This window comes from Abramis brama, assembly GCF_963993115.1.
Source record: "Abramis brama genome assembly, chromosome: 12".
Classification (NCBI taxonomy): domain Eukaryota; kingdom Metazoa; phylum Chordata; class Actinopteri; order Cypriniformes; family Leuciscidae; genus Abramis; species Abramis brama.
This window is the reverse complement of record NC_139974.1, coordinates 33,736,173-33,749,367: the sequence shown is the minus strand read 5'-3', so window position 1 is coordinate 33,749,367 and position 13,195 is coordinate 33,736,173. Positions and strand designations below refer to the sequence as shown.

The window sequence follows — 13,195 nt, the reverse complement described above, 5'->3', positions numbered from 1 at the left end:
TATTTTATGTTTTGCAATATAAACTGATTTAAACATGAATACACTGACAATGTAAATATCAAGTATATAGCAAAGGCCTATAACTGTTATGATACATTAAAGGTGCTCGCAAAATACTTGTCATATCTATCAGTGTGCTGCTTTACAATATATCTTTGTTTGTGTTATAGGTTAATAGCCAGCTTTCAAAGCACTGTATGCGGCAGCAAATAAAGATCCCTAACACCCACGCTTTAAAGAATCTAATTTGTGAGCGCGAGCTCCAGGATGCACAGATGTAGGTTATCGGGGGTGTATTTTTTTACCTGAGCACATTATGCTTTATGCAGAGATGATAGGCTCAAGCGGGCATCGATATGCATCCATGATAATGTTTGTCCTCCGATGAAACTGCATTCACATTTTATATCACCTCAGAGCCGTGTAGCCAGTCCCAGAGCTTCTATATTTTACCCTCGTAAAGGAAACGTGTCAAACGGATCCACCGTTCTCGTGTATCCACCGAGCTCAGGCTCCATCTCGACAAGTGATATATATCATATCAATTCTCAAAGCTACGTTTTATAATTTAATCATTGTCACCCAAGCAATTCACTGGGCTCTGAACCTGAATGTAATTATAAGAATAACTTATCTCAGGTTTGACACGTAAAGCCGGACAGTGCACAGCATGCATGCAATTATTGCTTTGATTAACGTCCATCCTAATCAGTGCACAGACCCGTGGGCTTAAATGTCAGTCAATTAAGGTGCTAAACGACTGACCAAGAGGCCAAATATAGAACAAAACTGTTTACTGTGGGTCATGTTGTTTACAGGGTTTTAGCACGCCGCGCCTGTCGATATTCTGATAAGCGGAGTTGGGCGGTAGGGTTAGAAGATCTCAACAATTCTTCTGCCATAATAATCTCATGCAGAAGTATTCATACCAGCGGAAGTCTGAAACAGCTGTGTGTTTATTTAGCAAGACAAGTAATATAAAAATCCATATTTCATATCCGAAACGTAAGTGTCATAAATATTTGATAATAACAATCCCTCCCTGTCTGATGCATACTCTACCTCTCATCCGTGTCATCTGCGTCATGCGGAGCCAAAATAATAAAACGGTGTCAGAGATGAGGGTTTATCCTTTTATGCTGGGATTTGTATTTGGATGCTTACTTTGTATTCCGACAGCCATGGAGAAAATAAGAGACAGGCTTCCGAGATTTGAGGGAAGCAGCCAAGAAGGGCCACTGCATAAAGCCTGATAATTCAAGGTAAAAGTGTGGGGAAATGTCACAGCGGGCCTCTGAGGAATATCAATGACTGAGAGATGAAACTACAGACTGAGGCATGAGAGCCAGGCGTACAACCGTGTGAACAACAGTGATCAATCCTCTCAGTGTCACAACAGACTGGCCCAGCATGCTTTGTGTTATCATTGACTTGCATTCGATGCTTTACCATAGACATGCACAAAGTGGGAACTATATATTGGGCTTGAATAGTTGGGTGATCAATAGGCTGGACATTTTCCGTTGCATCTGAAGTTCAAGTGTCACGTTGAATGGAGCTATAGATCTGTAATTCTGTGTTTTTGATCAAGGTTCCTTTCATGTATTTTTTGGTCAATTGAGTTTAATGGTTCTGAACGTTGCTTTGATGGTTGAGGGTTTGGAGAGGTAGTAGCGTTTTGCGTCACCGCTACGTCTGATGTATGCATGTGGAAAATCAAAGGAAATCTGTATGTATGGAGCTGAACTCGCTCTTCTCTGTTTCCCTCAGTCACCTGTCCTATGAACGAGGTGCTGACAGCCTCCACAGGGATAATCCTGAGTCAGTCACCGGGCAGCAGCCTGCCACACTTCGAGTCCTGTTCCTGGGTGGTGAAGGTGGATTCAGGTTACAACATCACTTTCACCGTTGAACACTTTCAGACCAGCAGACAGTTTGACGAGCTGGAGATCTTTGATGGTGAGTGGATTTAGCATAGCTTTTCCTTAAGATCTTTTCCCCTGATTCATGTGATGATAATCATAATAAAATGAATAATAATAATAAATAGCATTAATGCAAATGTTTGGGGTTGGTATTTTATTTTTATTTTTTTTAAGAAGCCTCCTCTGTTCACCAATGCTGCATTTATTTGACTAAAATTACAGTAAAATCAATTGTATTGTGAAGGTTATTACAATTTAAAATAACTGTTCTATTTGAATATATTTAAAAATGTAATTTATTCCTTTTTCAGCAGCCATTATTCCAGTCTTCAGTGTCACATGATCCTTCAGAAATCATTCTGATTTGGTGCTCAAGACACATTTCTTATTAACAATGTTCAAAACAGTTATTTATACAGTTATATTTTGTGGAAATTATGCTACTTTTTTCAGGATACTATGATGAATAAAAAATTCCAAAGAACAGCATTTATTACATTGTAAGAAATAGAAATGGTTCTTTTGAATGAATTATGAATGTCTTTTCTGACACTTTTGATCAGTTTAATGTGTCCTTGCTGAATAAAAGTATTAATTTCTTCTTTTTTTTTTAAATCTTACTGACCCCAAACTTTTGAAGGTAGCGTATTTCTTATACAGTATATAGAGTTATTTAAAATGTTTTTTTTTTTGTTTTTTTTTAATAATAATATTTTGATTGGTTATTAATTATTATTGTTTAATAAATTATAAGTACTTAATAATCATTTATTTTTTTGCTGTTGTTGTGATAGAGTTTGAAGATAAGATTGAATCAAGGAACAAACATCATAGCAAAACTAGTTCAGACATGGTTTTTGCTCACACAATCTGTTTTTCTCCTCCTTCCAATATAATTACTGATACACACCTCACAGGCAGCCTTGCTGTGTTGAACAAGATAGACAGTTGAAGAGAGGCCAAAAGGGATGAAACTTTGCTTTTACACAGTGAAAACCTTTTGTAAAAGGCAATGGAAATTGCTTTAGCCAACAGGGGTCTGTTCAGGGCCAGTCTTAGGTCAGCGGCTTTTCTGGGGTGAAAGTGAACCCATTTAGACTGAGATTACGAAGTGGATTACAGGTCAGAAGGGTCATCTCGCACACATAGAGGCTCATCACATTTTAGGCGTCATTAAAGTGGCTCACAATTATAACTGAGTCATGCAACTTTACAAAGAAAGAATGACATGAATAAGCCTCCACTTTCTTTATTTCGAAATTTTGCTACATGAATTAAAAAGAAAATGCAAAATAAATAAAAAATTGCAGTAACCAGCAATATCATTTAATTTGAGTTACATATTTTGAAACACAAGTTAAACATATAAACATGAAGATAGTATTACATTTAAATATAGATTAAGTTTATACATTGCCGTTAAGAATTGTTGGGTCGGTCCAGAAGTCACTTATTTGATTAAAAATATAGTAAAAACAGTAAAATTGTGAAATGAACTGAAAAGAACTGTTTTCTACTCAGTTCAACCCAAAGTCATTATTTATTCTTATAGTTCCTTTAAATAAAAATGTATCTAACCTAAGTTAAAAAGAGTGAAATGAATGAGTAAAATAAAACTTACAGTAAATGACAGCTGGGTCTCACAGAATGGCATTGTGCTACACGCATTTTTCTAAGGCTGACAAAGCGACTGTGTGACTCATCTGGGAGCAGTGTGAGCCACTCCTGAGGGGAGCTGGCATGCTCCGTGCTGATTATGCTTTCAGCTCCCATTGCGCTTCGAAGCAGACTTTGCTTTTCACAACATGCCATAGCCAGCCAGATCACACTGAATCCCTTTACCTCCCTGCAGCTTGACCCAGACACTAACATGATGTCTGGAATAGCCTTTAATACACACACACACACACACCCCTCTGGACTGAATCAGAGTTCAGCTGATCTAAAAGCACCACCAGTGAAGTTTATGGACGGAGCCCTGTCAGTCAACATTAGCCATGAGAGGTGGAGAGGCTATGTTGTGACAGAAACACACCAGTTGTGTCACTGCTGGTGGTAAACATGTCAATTTGAAGTTTGTAAGATATGTGGCTACTGATAGTGACAGAAAGAGGTACCAGTGGGAACACTTCTTTTTTTCTTTTCTTTTTTCTGCCATGATCAGTTGCCCAAATTAGTGCAAAGGTCAAAGGCTCTGATTTACTAAGATTCCAAGTAATAGACATTAATTTTCTTGTGCAACAAAATAATTTCCTGTGAAAAAAAAAAAAAAAAATATATATATATATATATATATATATAACATAAACCCATATTTATTTTATTATTGTGGTAATTGTTCCAAAATGCTGCTCAATATTTTTCAAATGTATGTATTCGATATTATATTTATTATTCTATGAAAGGTGATCTAATCAGGGCCATTGCTAAAAATTCACTAAACATTCTGGACCTAGTTTACACCAGTTTTTAGGGCTGTTCAACCGAAAATTGGGCCTATAAAACATTTCCGATTCTTCCACAATCCTCAGTTTTAGATTTTCTGAGAATGCTTTCAAGTTTACATATATGTACTCAAACCTTTAGGAAATCAGAACCAATGTGCATAAAATACATGGAAGACATTTCCTAAAGGGGTCCTATTATGCTTTTTTTTTGTGTGTGATGTTGCTGTTTGAGCATTAACCCTCAGAGAGTCTTCGGTCACTTCTGACCGAAAAAAATTCTGTTTTGAATTTTAAAAAATCACAGCTTCATCGGAAGGTTATCATACTTGGTGACTTTTATGGCATTAGGTATGTGTATGCAAAAAAAAATTGAGGTCATGATCCGAGCATGCTAAGTGGTCGTAAAAAAAATAGTCACACTCAGTGCCTTCGGTCAAAAATGACCGACCCATAGGAAATGAATGGGAAATTTACAAAAACACAAAAATTCTCTGAATTTTTGTCTGTACAATCTACAAATCGGCCACGATTCTAAAAAAAAGTACACCTCAGTAAAGGGGTGACACTCTACAACATCAAGAGTGCAAAAAATTCACACCCACCCACACACACACACATAGAAACACACTTTTATACACATACACACCAATAAATTCAGATTACAAAAAATCTGTTTTGAATTTTTAAAAATCACAGCTTCATTGGAATGTTACGAAACTTGGTGACTTTTCTTGCATTAGGTATGTGAACACAGAAAAAAATTGAGGTCATGATCCGAGCATGCTAAGTGGTCGTAAAAAAAATAGTCACACTCATGGTCTTCGGTCAAAAATGACCCCCATAGGAAATGAATGGGAAATTGACAAAAACACAAAAATTCGCTACAAATCGGCCACGATGCAGAAAAAAAGTGCTCAGCAATGAAGGGGTGAAACTCTAAAACATCAAGAGTGAAAAACATAACATAATTAATAATTATAATTAATATATATATATATATATTATTAATATAATAATTATTAAAATTATTAAAATAATAATTAATAAAATGTTATAAACCTTGGCAAAAAGTATTATTTGAGAATTTCTAAAATAATACAATCAATCCACATCTTAAAAGTAAGTAATTTGGTCCAAAAACAACTAGAATTCACAAGCATCTCCATTTAGAGCTATACAGGCATCTAGTGGTAAACCCATGCAATAACATGATTTATTTAATTTTATGTTTAATAAATTGATTTATTTTTTTTATTTTTATTTTTTTTCTGAAAGCCTAGTCTCTATTTTAACCGAAAATACCGCATAGAAAAAAAATAATAAAAAAATAATAATTAAAAAAAAAAAACATTATTTTCAATGGCAAAAAATGGACTATCAATATTGCATAAATATTAATAAGTTCAACCAAATTCTCTCAAAATACTAAATTAAAAAGAATAAATATTATAGAACAAAAATAAATTGCATTGGTTTTTACTGGGATGGAGGAAGTTTCATTTTTAGGTGTCCGGTCACTTCTGACCGGGAAGGCACTGAGTGTGACTGCTAAACGAAGACTCTCTGAGGGTTAAATCGATCTGCAAAGTTACAAAGCACTCCAAAGGGAATTATTCTCTATATCAGTGTCACTGTTTCTGAACTTCCTGAAACTCCTCGATTGTAGTCTTGAGTTTTCTTCCTAGAATGCACACATCACAATATTCCTCATTTAAATGATTCCTATCCAAAGCATATGCAAAAAAAGGGTCGAGGCCTGGATAAGTTTCAATAATAGTTTGTTGAAACTGGCGGTTATGGTAAGGGCCGTGACATTTCTGAAACAAGCTAGAAGCAGTTGACCAATCACATCACACTGATTTTTGGAAGGAGGGACGTCATAGAGACCAAAACTAAACAGAACGTTACTGACAGACTGGGAAGAAGAGGTGCTGCAACAATGTAAAATATGTGACAAATAATTCAAGTATGTAAACCTATACCCAAAAACTTTTAGAATCATTGCTTTTAAGATTCAGAATGCCAAACACATATCTGGTCTGAGATGTAATAGTTTTGGACCAGATACATTTTATAACCTTATGCTTTGCTTTATCCTGCAGGTCCATCAAGACAGAGTCCACTGCTCATTACTCTGAGTGGGAATTATTCATCTCCGCTCAGTATTACTAGCTCTTCTAGCAAGGTTTACCTTCACTGGTCCTTCGATCACACCTCCAGCCACAAGGGCTTTCGAATTCGCTACTCAGGTGAGCATTTCAACACATCGTCTAAATCACCAAAAACACAAATTGTATTTGGAATTCACCAAGACAGTTTACATAAATCAATTTGTTTAATCATTTTTATTTTTATATTAGTAGATTCATAGCTTTGTTTATTTATTTTTTGTATTACTTTAGTTCTTCATAGTGCTCAGTGTATTTTTCACAAGCTATGAGTTCAATTTAAACTGTACCATGAAATAATACTATTGCATCTTCACTATCTGCATGCAAAAACAAACATACAGTGTAACTGGAAAAGTTTGATTCATGAGCAAATGACTGTTATGAGCTGATTCTTTTAATGAATGGGTTAGAACTCATGAACTTACTCATCGGTTTGGCTTCCAAATGACAATCTAACAAATGAAATATGGCTTCCTGACTGCCTGAATGTTTATGACAACTTACTGTTAAAGATACGCTTTCACAAAACGACCAATTATGACTCCCCGCTGCAAAAACAGAATTACGTAGGAAATACTGCCACAAGCTATCAAGACCTGATTGCACAGTTTCATGAGCAATGGCGTAATTCTAAATGAGTTATTACCCTATAAATATTTAAAAAGTTTCCGTATGCTCCTAATCATTAGCGTTTCAGAAGAATGACTAATCACCCCTTTGTCTGGCTCATCAGGGTCCCTTCTCTCGGCATCAGCTTGTTTGGATTTTTCAGCTCCCTCCTCGCATGATGGATTTTTGATATAGGGCTCTGTGACAGTCTGGGTTAACAGCAGCAGCACACCTAGGTTTTCCTCCTCAATATGGTTTCCCTTCTGTAGCGATACCTTGGTGGGACAAAAACAGATGGTGGGACAGACTCAAAGCTTTGTTCGGTTTTCTTTCTCAGTCCATCTTTTATCTCCACAGGCTGTTACTTCATCAACTGGAGCAGCTCCTCACACTTTGTTTCTCTTTTCATTTTTCTTTTTAATTCTTGACCTTTTCTTCCCACCATCACAATGTGTGAGGTTTGTCGAATGACTCAAGAAGCAGTGCAGGTTAAAGGTTGGAAATTGACAGCTTTAACCATGAAAGGTTGTTTACATTGTGACTTTCTTAAATGCAAAGCTGGGCCTCTCGACTAGGTAACGCAGACTTCATAAACTAATTGAGCGGGAAGGCTGAATTTCCACTAAGCCTTCTCTTACAGCCAGACTGTTACTGCCAGACTCTGTGGCCAACAATCAGAGGGCAGCACCTGCTCTATTACATGAGAGTTATGACGCACAAAACAAAACCGGTCCGCAGCATTCTGAGCCATTTGAACCATTAGTGGAGGTTTTATTCAAAGTTTTACTACAGGAATGTGATGTGTAAACTTCTAGATGTGTCCATTATCTATAATCTCCACTGTCAGTGCTAATGGATGAGAGGCTGGAAACATTTTATGTTTCAGTGGTTTGATCATTAGAAAGATTTGTCTCTTGTAAAACTTGTTGCCCTTGCATTACTGTTATCTTTATTTATTTATTTTTCTTTGTCCTACAGTGAGTTAGCTTTCACTTTTAACATTTCCTCTCTCCTGTGTTGATATATTGTTATTTATTAGTTAATTCGTTCACTTTTTTTAAATGCCATTATGAACCATGATTTGATACATTAGTATATTTGGTCAATTTTCTCAGAACAGAAAGAAATTAACGTATTCTTTTTTGGAAAGAAATGTATACTTTTATTCTGTGAGGACGCATGAATTGATTAAAAGTGACAGTAAAGACATTTCCGTTTCAAAAGATTTCTGTTTCAAATAAAATATGTTCTTGAAGTCCTGAATCCTAGAAGAAAATTATCACAGTTTCCACAAAAATATTAAACAGCACAACTGTTTTCAACATTGATAATAATCAGAAATGTTTCTTGATCAGCAAATCAGCATATTAGAATGATTTCTGAAGGATCATGTGACACTGAACAGACTGAAGGAATGATGCTGAAAATTCTGCTTTGCAAGCACAAGATTACATTACACTGTAAATATATTCAAATAGAAAACAGTTCAATTGCAATAATATTTCACAACATTAGTGTTTTACTACAGTATATTCTTGATCAAATAAATGCAGTCTAATATAAGTGATATTTGGCAGCTTTTGGGAATACACTAGCATATAGATGACCTTAAATCACAGCATGCTGTAAAAACCCTTTAATCTTTATGGATTGTTAACATAGGACACATTCTTACTTTCTAACTTCTGTACCATGGACATGTTTTACATGGGCATCTTTGACTTTTGCATGCTATAGTCTAATGCCATCAGCACAATGTATTTAATATGCCTTTAATGTAGCTATAGTAACAGCTGTTCAGCTTTGAAAAACACGTCTTGAGACCCCTCGGTTCTATTCCATTTTATTGCCGTTTATTGCCATCTAGCTGTTTTCAATGCCAGAATGTGTCCTGTGTGAGCGGTCCCTTACTCTCCTAAAGGAAATTATCATTGCTAGGCATTGTGTTGGACTGAAATTAGCATTGTTGTAATGGAATTTAAATGGAAGTTCGGTAAGAGCTTGTTCATCTAATCCTGTCATTGGCAACACAAGGGCATATACATAAGCGGCTGCTTACACTGCAGAAAATAATTTTCTTAATCAGTACTTTTGTCTCATCCTTTATAATGTGTGTCTTGAATATATCTTGAAATAATTTCCTGTGCAATTTGGCTTCTCAAGTTAACTTTTCTTTTTTAAAGGCAACAAAAATACTTGCAGCCTGCCTCACTCCCATGATATATTTTCCCGGAAACCTCCAGTAATCTTACACTAATTAACTTACATTAATTAAATAGTCCGAAGGGGTAACTTCCTCAATCCCCTGTATTAGGGCCAGCAAGCCAAATCTGTTTACCTGTATTACTGAAGGATTATATGGACATGTGAACTCGTGAAACAGATAGGACTTTAATGTGGTCATAGCGATTAATAATGCGACAAATTGCATTCCTGCCCCATTTCCTTTTAATTTCCTCCATACCTCCTCGTATATTATGCTGGTATCATTACCGTCATTCTTTTTCTTGTTTAGTCTGCAACGAGAACATTCCTACTAAGATCTGATCTCAGGTCTTCGTGCCACAGGATAGAACGTGGCCTGGATTGCATCTGCCAAACAGCATAACTTTGTATCATAACTCTGGTTGTATTTGGAATTACCGTTTAGGCGAACAAAGTGTACACAAAACGATTTTTTTATTGTTTCAAATCCATCATTTATGACCTTCCACAAGTACCTACAATTCAATGCCATGCATCTTTTTTAATCAGTCCTCTGCTCTCGGCTGCATTAATATCTGCTATTTCCAGTAAACAGGATGAGGAATCGAAAAGCAATAAAATACGCACTGGAGCAGGAGGTTTCACAGATGGATGCGTTTTTGACTTCTGCCTGTGTTTAAATCTGTATGTTCTACAGCGGCGTACTGCAGTACTCCGGATCCTCCCGTAAACGGCTCGGTACACAGCCTGACGGGCACGAAGCTGGGCAGTACCTTACGCTTCAGCTGCGACCGGGGCTTCAACCTGATTGGCCAGACCACCGCCACCTGCACCCGCACCCCACAGGGAATCCACCAATGGAACGCTCCAGTGCCGCTTTGCCAAGGTGAGTCTGAAAATCTTGTCCAAGACACCTTGGACAAAGTCTGGAGGCGATTATCCACCTTTCCTCCCTCCTTACTGAACTAACTCTCTGCGAAAGACCAGCCCATCCGTGGCTAATTCTGTATTCCATCAATGTTTAGGGCTTGGCTGCATCTGTCAAATTGCTCATCACAATAAATGGGTTAGCCAGGAGCCATAGCTGCGAGACTATTGCTAATGTGCTGTCCGAGGGGAGAGTCTCTTCAGAAAGAAGCAGTTATCATCCACTAAAGCAGGGGCCTCCACGGGGTCCACTGTTTTGCAGTCTCAGAAGTGTTGCGTTTTATCACCACTTCCTAACTAACAAAGGCCTCACCTGTGAGCGGGGTGGATTTCTGTTTGACAGGGACGGTTTGAGATGCCTTAGGCCGAGAGCCAGAGCACTCCCTCTGCTCTATTGAACACTGAAAGGTCTTTTTCAAATTGGGAGGTGGGAGTTACTCAGGATTTATTGAAAGTTGACTAGCATGGATATTAAATCCATTATGTATCAGTCCTTTGAAAGAAGAGGCATTATAATGACTTTCAAGACTAGAGATGACAATAGAGGATAGTATAGTTACTGATCTGGGCTTGTCATCAAAAGTTTGAAGGTTCACACAAACAAGCCAATCATGAACTATCACTATTGTGGCATTGAGAAAGACCCTTCATCCCAGGTTGATCCTGGGCGAATGTTCCTGTAAATGTAAATTACATTGGATAGAAGTGCTAGCTAAATGACATATTAAGATGTTAGAGGAGGCAGATCTATGACCATTCAAACTTAAATCAGTAATGTGGTGCCAAAAAAGTACATTGAGTGATAAAATGCCAAACCAAGTGTCATATGCAAAAACATGATACTATAGTAATAACAGTAAATTATGCATAATTACAAGTAACTAACCCTAAACCAAACCCTAACCATAACTCTATAGTAAGTACATGTAGATAATTAATATTACTCAGTACTTATTTGAGTAAGTACGATGTAACTATGTCACCTTAATATATAATATAATATATAATAACACAATATAAGTGTAGCCCTTTATTTTTTATTTTTTATTTTTTATTTTTTATCTTTTCTGTTTGCTTAGAGTTTGTATTTGTTTATTTTTGAATAAATGATAGTTTGTTTGAAAAATTGTATTGCATTATTTGATAAAATGCAAAACCAAGCATAATCTGCAAACAGTTACTATTTTTACTATATTTGCTTATATATATATATGAACATATATATATATATATATATATATATGAAATGTAGGACTGCAGAGATTGTTCATGACTCTCTGATGGCTGTTTAGGTTGCGGGAGTTCTCTCTGTTTTCTTTAGCCCATGTCCAGATGTAATCCACATCTTAGATTGTGCCTGTTGACTCTAGCTACTCTTGTTTACCTTCCCAGAACCGCTGCTAGCTTGTGTTTGCAGAGTAGCAATGCTGCTTTTGGAGTGTTCGCTGAGTGTGTTTACACTGAGTATTCTCTGAAGTATGACAGCAAAAAGAAATAGCCAGTGTTCTTGGGGTTTTGTGAGTCCATTTTGAGTTAAGATTTCAATCTTTCTCTCCTTCACAGTTGTTTCCTGTGGGATGCCCATTGCTCCAGTGAATGGCACTGTCATTGGACAGCACTTCACTCTCGGCTCTAGAGTCACATTCTCTTGTAATCCTGGTTTCCGATTGGCCAACGTTCAGCCAGTGTCAACACTTTGCCAAGAGTCTGGGAGGTGGAGCACAATTGAGACCCGCCCTCGCTGCGTCCGTGAGTTCATGAGTGGAACCATCAGTTTAAAATCGGTTCATGTTCTTATTTACGTAAAAGACAGATAAAAAGATAAAATGTGTATTATCTTTAAACTATTTGAAATTCATGAAAATATTTGAATAGAGAAATAGAGTTGAATCTAAAAGTCTTGGTTGACATTCAATTTAGTTTAAACATGGAAATAAATGATTTTGATCGATTGCAAATTTTAATTAACTTTGGTCCTTCAGCTGTGACCTGCCCTGACATCGGCCACTCCGCAGTGGATCATGGGAGGTGGAGGCTTATTTACGGCATGCAGAATAAATATGAGGCCCTGATGATGCTGACCTGTGACCCTGGATACTTCTATAAGGGTCAAAGGGTCATCCGCTGCCTAGCTAACGGCACCTGGGATTACCCTGAGCCGAGACCATCCTGTGAAAGTGAGTGCCATATCAAGACATGCTTTGAGTATTTTCAAATTATGATTTTATTTAGGATAAGTGGTTTGTGGAATGGATGAATTTTTTGAAATTATTATTATTTTTTTTTCATTATTTTTTTTTCAAGATTTGATTGAAAACCCCTGAACTACTGTAGTATGTCATGATTTAATTTGCAAAAGTCAATCTACATACCAAGTAAAGCCTGAAAAGGGGCAATTTCAGTACTTTAAAATGAATGTCCTGTATTAAAAATTCCAATGTGTCTTGTATTCAGAATTCCAAAAAAAAAAAATTACTCTTCATCTGAATGTACCTAGTCATTTCCTGTGGTGACCTTGGAACCCCTCCGAATGGAAATAAGATAGGAACATTAACCGTGTACGGAGCGACTGCCATCTTTTCCTGTAACACTGGTTATACTCTGGTGGGCTCCAGAGTGAGAGAGTGCATGTCCAATGGCCTGTGGAGTGGAGCTGAGGTCCAGTGTCTGGGTTAGTGTTTTCACTTCCCTTATGGGTAAATTAGATTTGTTAATCAGTAAATAGAGACAATTTAGCCAATACTGTATGTGCTCTGGGTGAACGTGATTTCACCAGCACCAAGTACAACATGTTCCTGGATCAACATCTTTGTTTATCCTGAAACAACAATCCAATCAAGCAATTACATTTTGGGGATAAGTTCACAGTTTATGTCAAGTTTAGGCTTAGAAACCAGGGTTAGGTGCTTCT

General features: G+C 36.9%; 1 protein-coding gene across 1 annotated transcript in view; it reads left to right on the top strand.

The window, feature by feature from the left end:
* Positions 1–13,195, top strand: part of csmd2 (CUB and Sushi multiple domains 2) — a 313,713-nt gene that overhangs the window by 277,137 nt on the left and 23,381 nt on the right. Inside the window, exons 47-52 of the mRNA XM_084130492.1 lie at positions 1,771–1,959; positions 6,475–6,621; positions 10,055–10,243; positions 11,848–12,033; positions 12,267–12,461; positions 12,782–12,955. Coding sequence (XP_083986618.1) covers positions 1,771–1,959; positions 6,475–6,621; positions 10,055–10,243; positions 11,848–12,033; positions 12,267–12,461; positions 12,782–12,955 — 1,080 coding nt within the window. The remainder of the gene's footprint in view (positions 1–1,770; positions 1,960–6,474; positions 6,622–10,054; positions 10,244–11,847; positions 12,034–12,266; positions 12,462–12,781; positions 12,956–13,195) is intronic.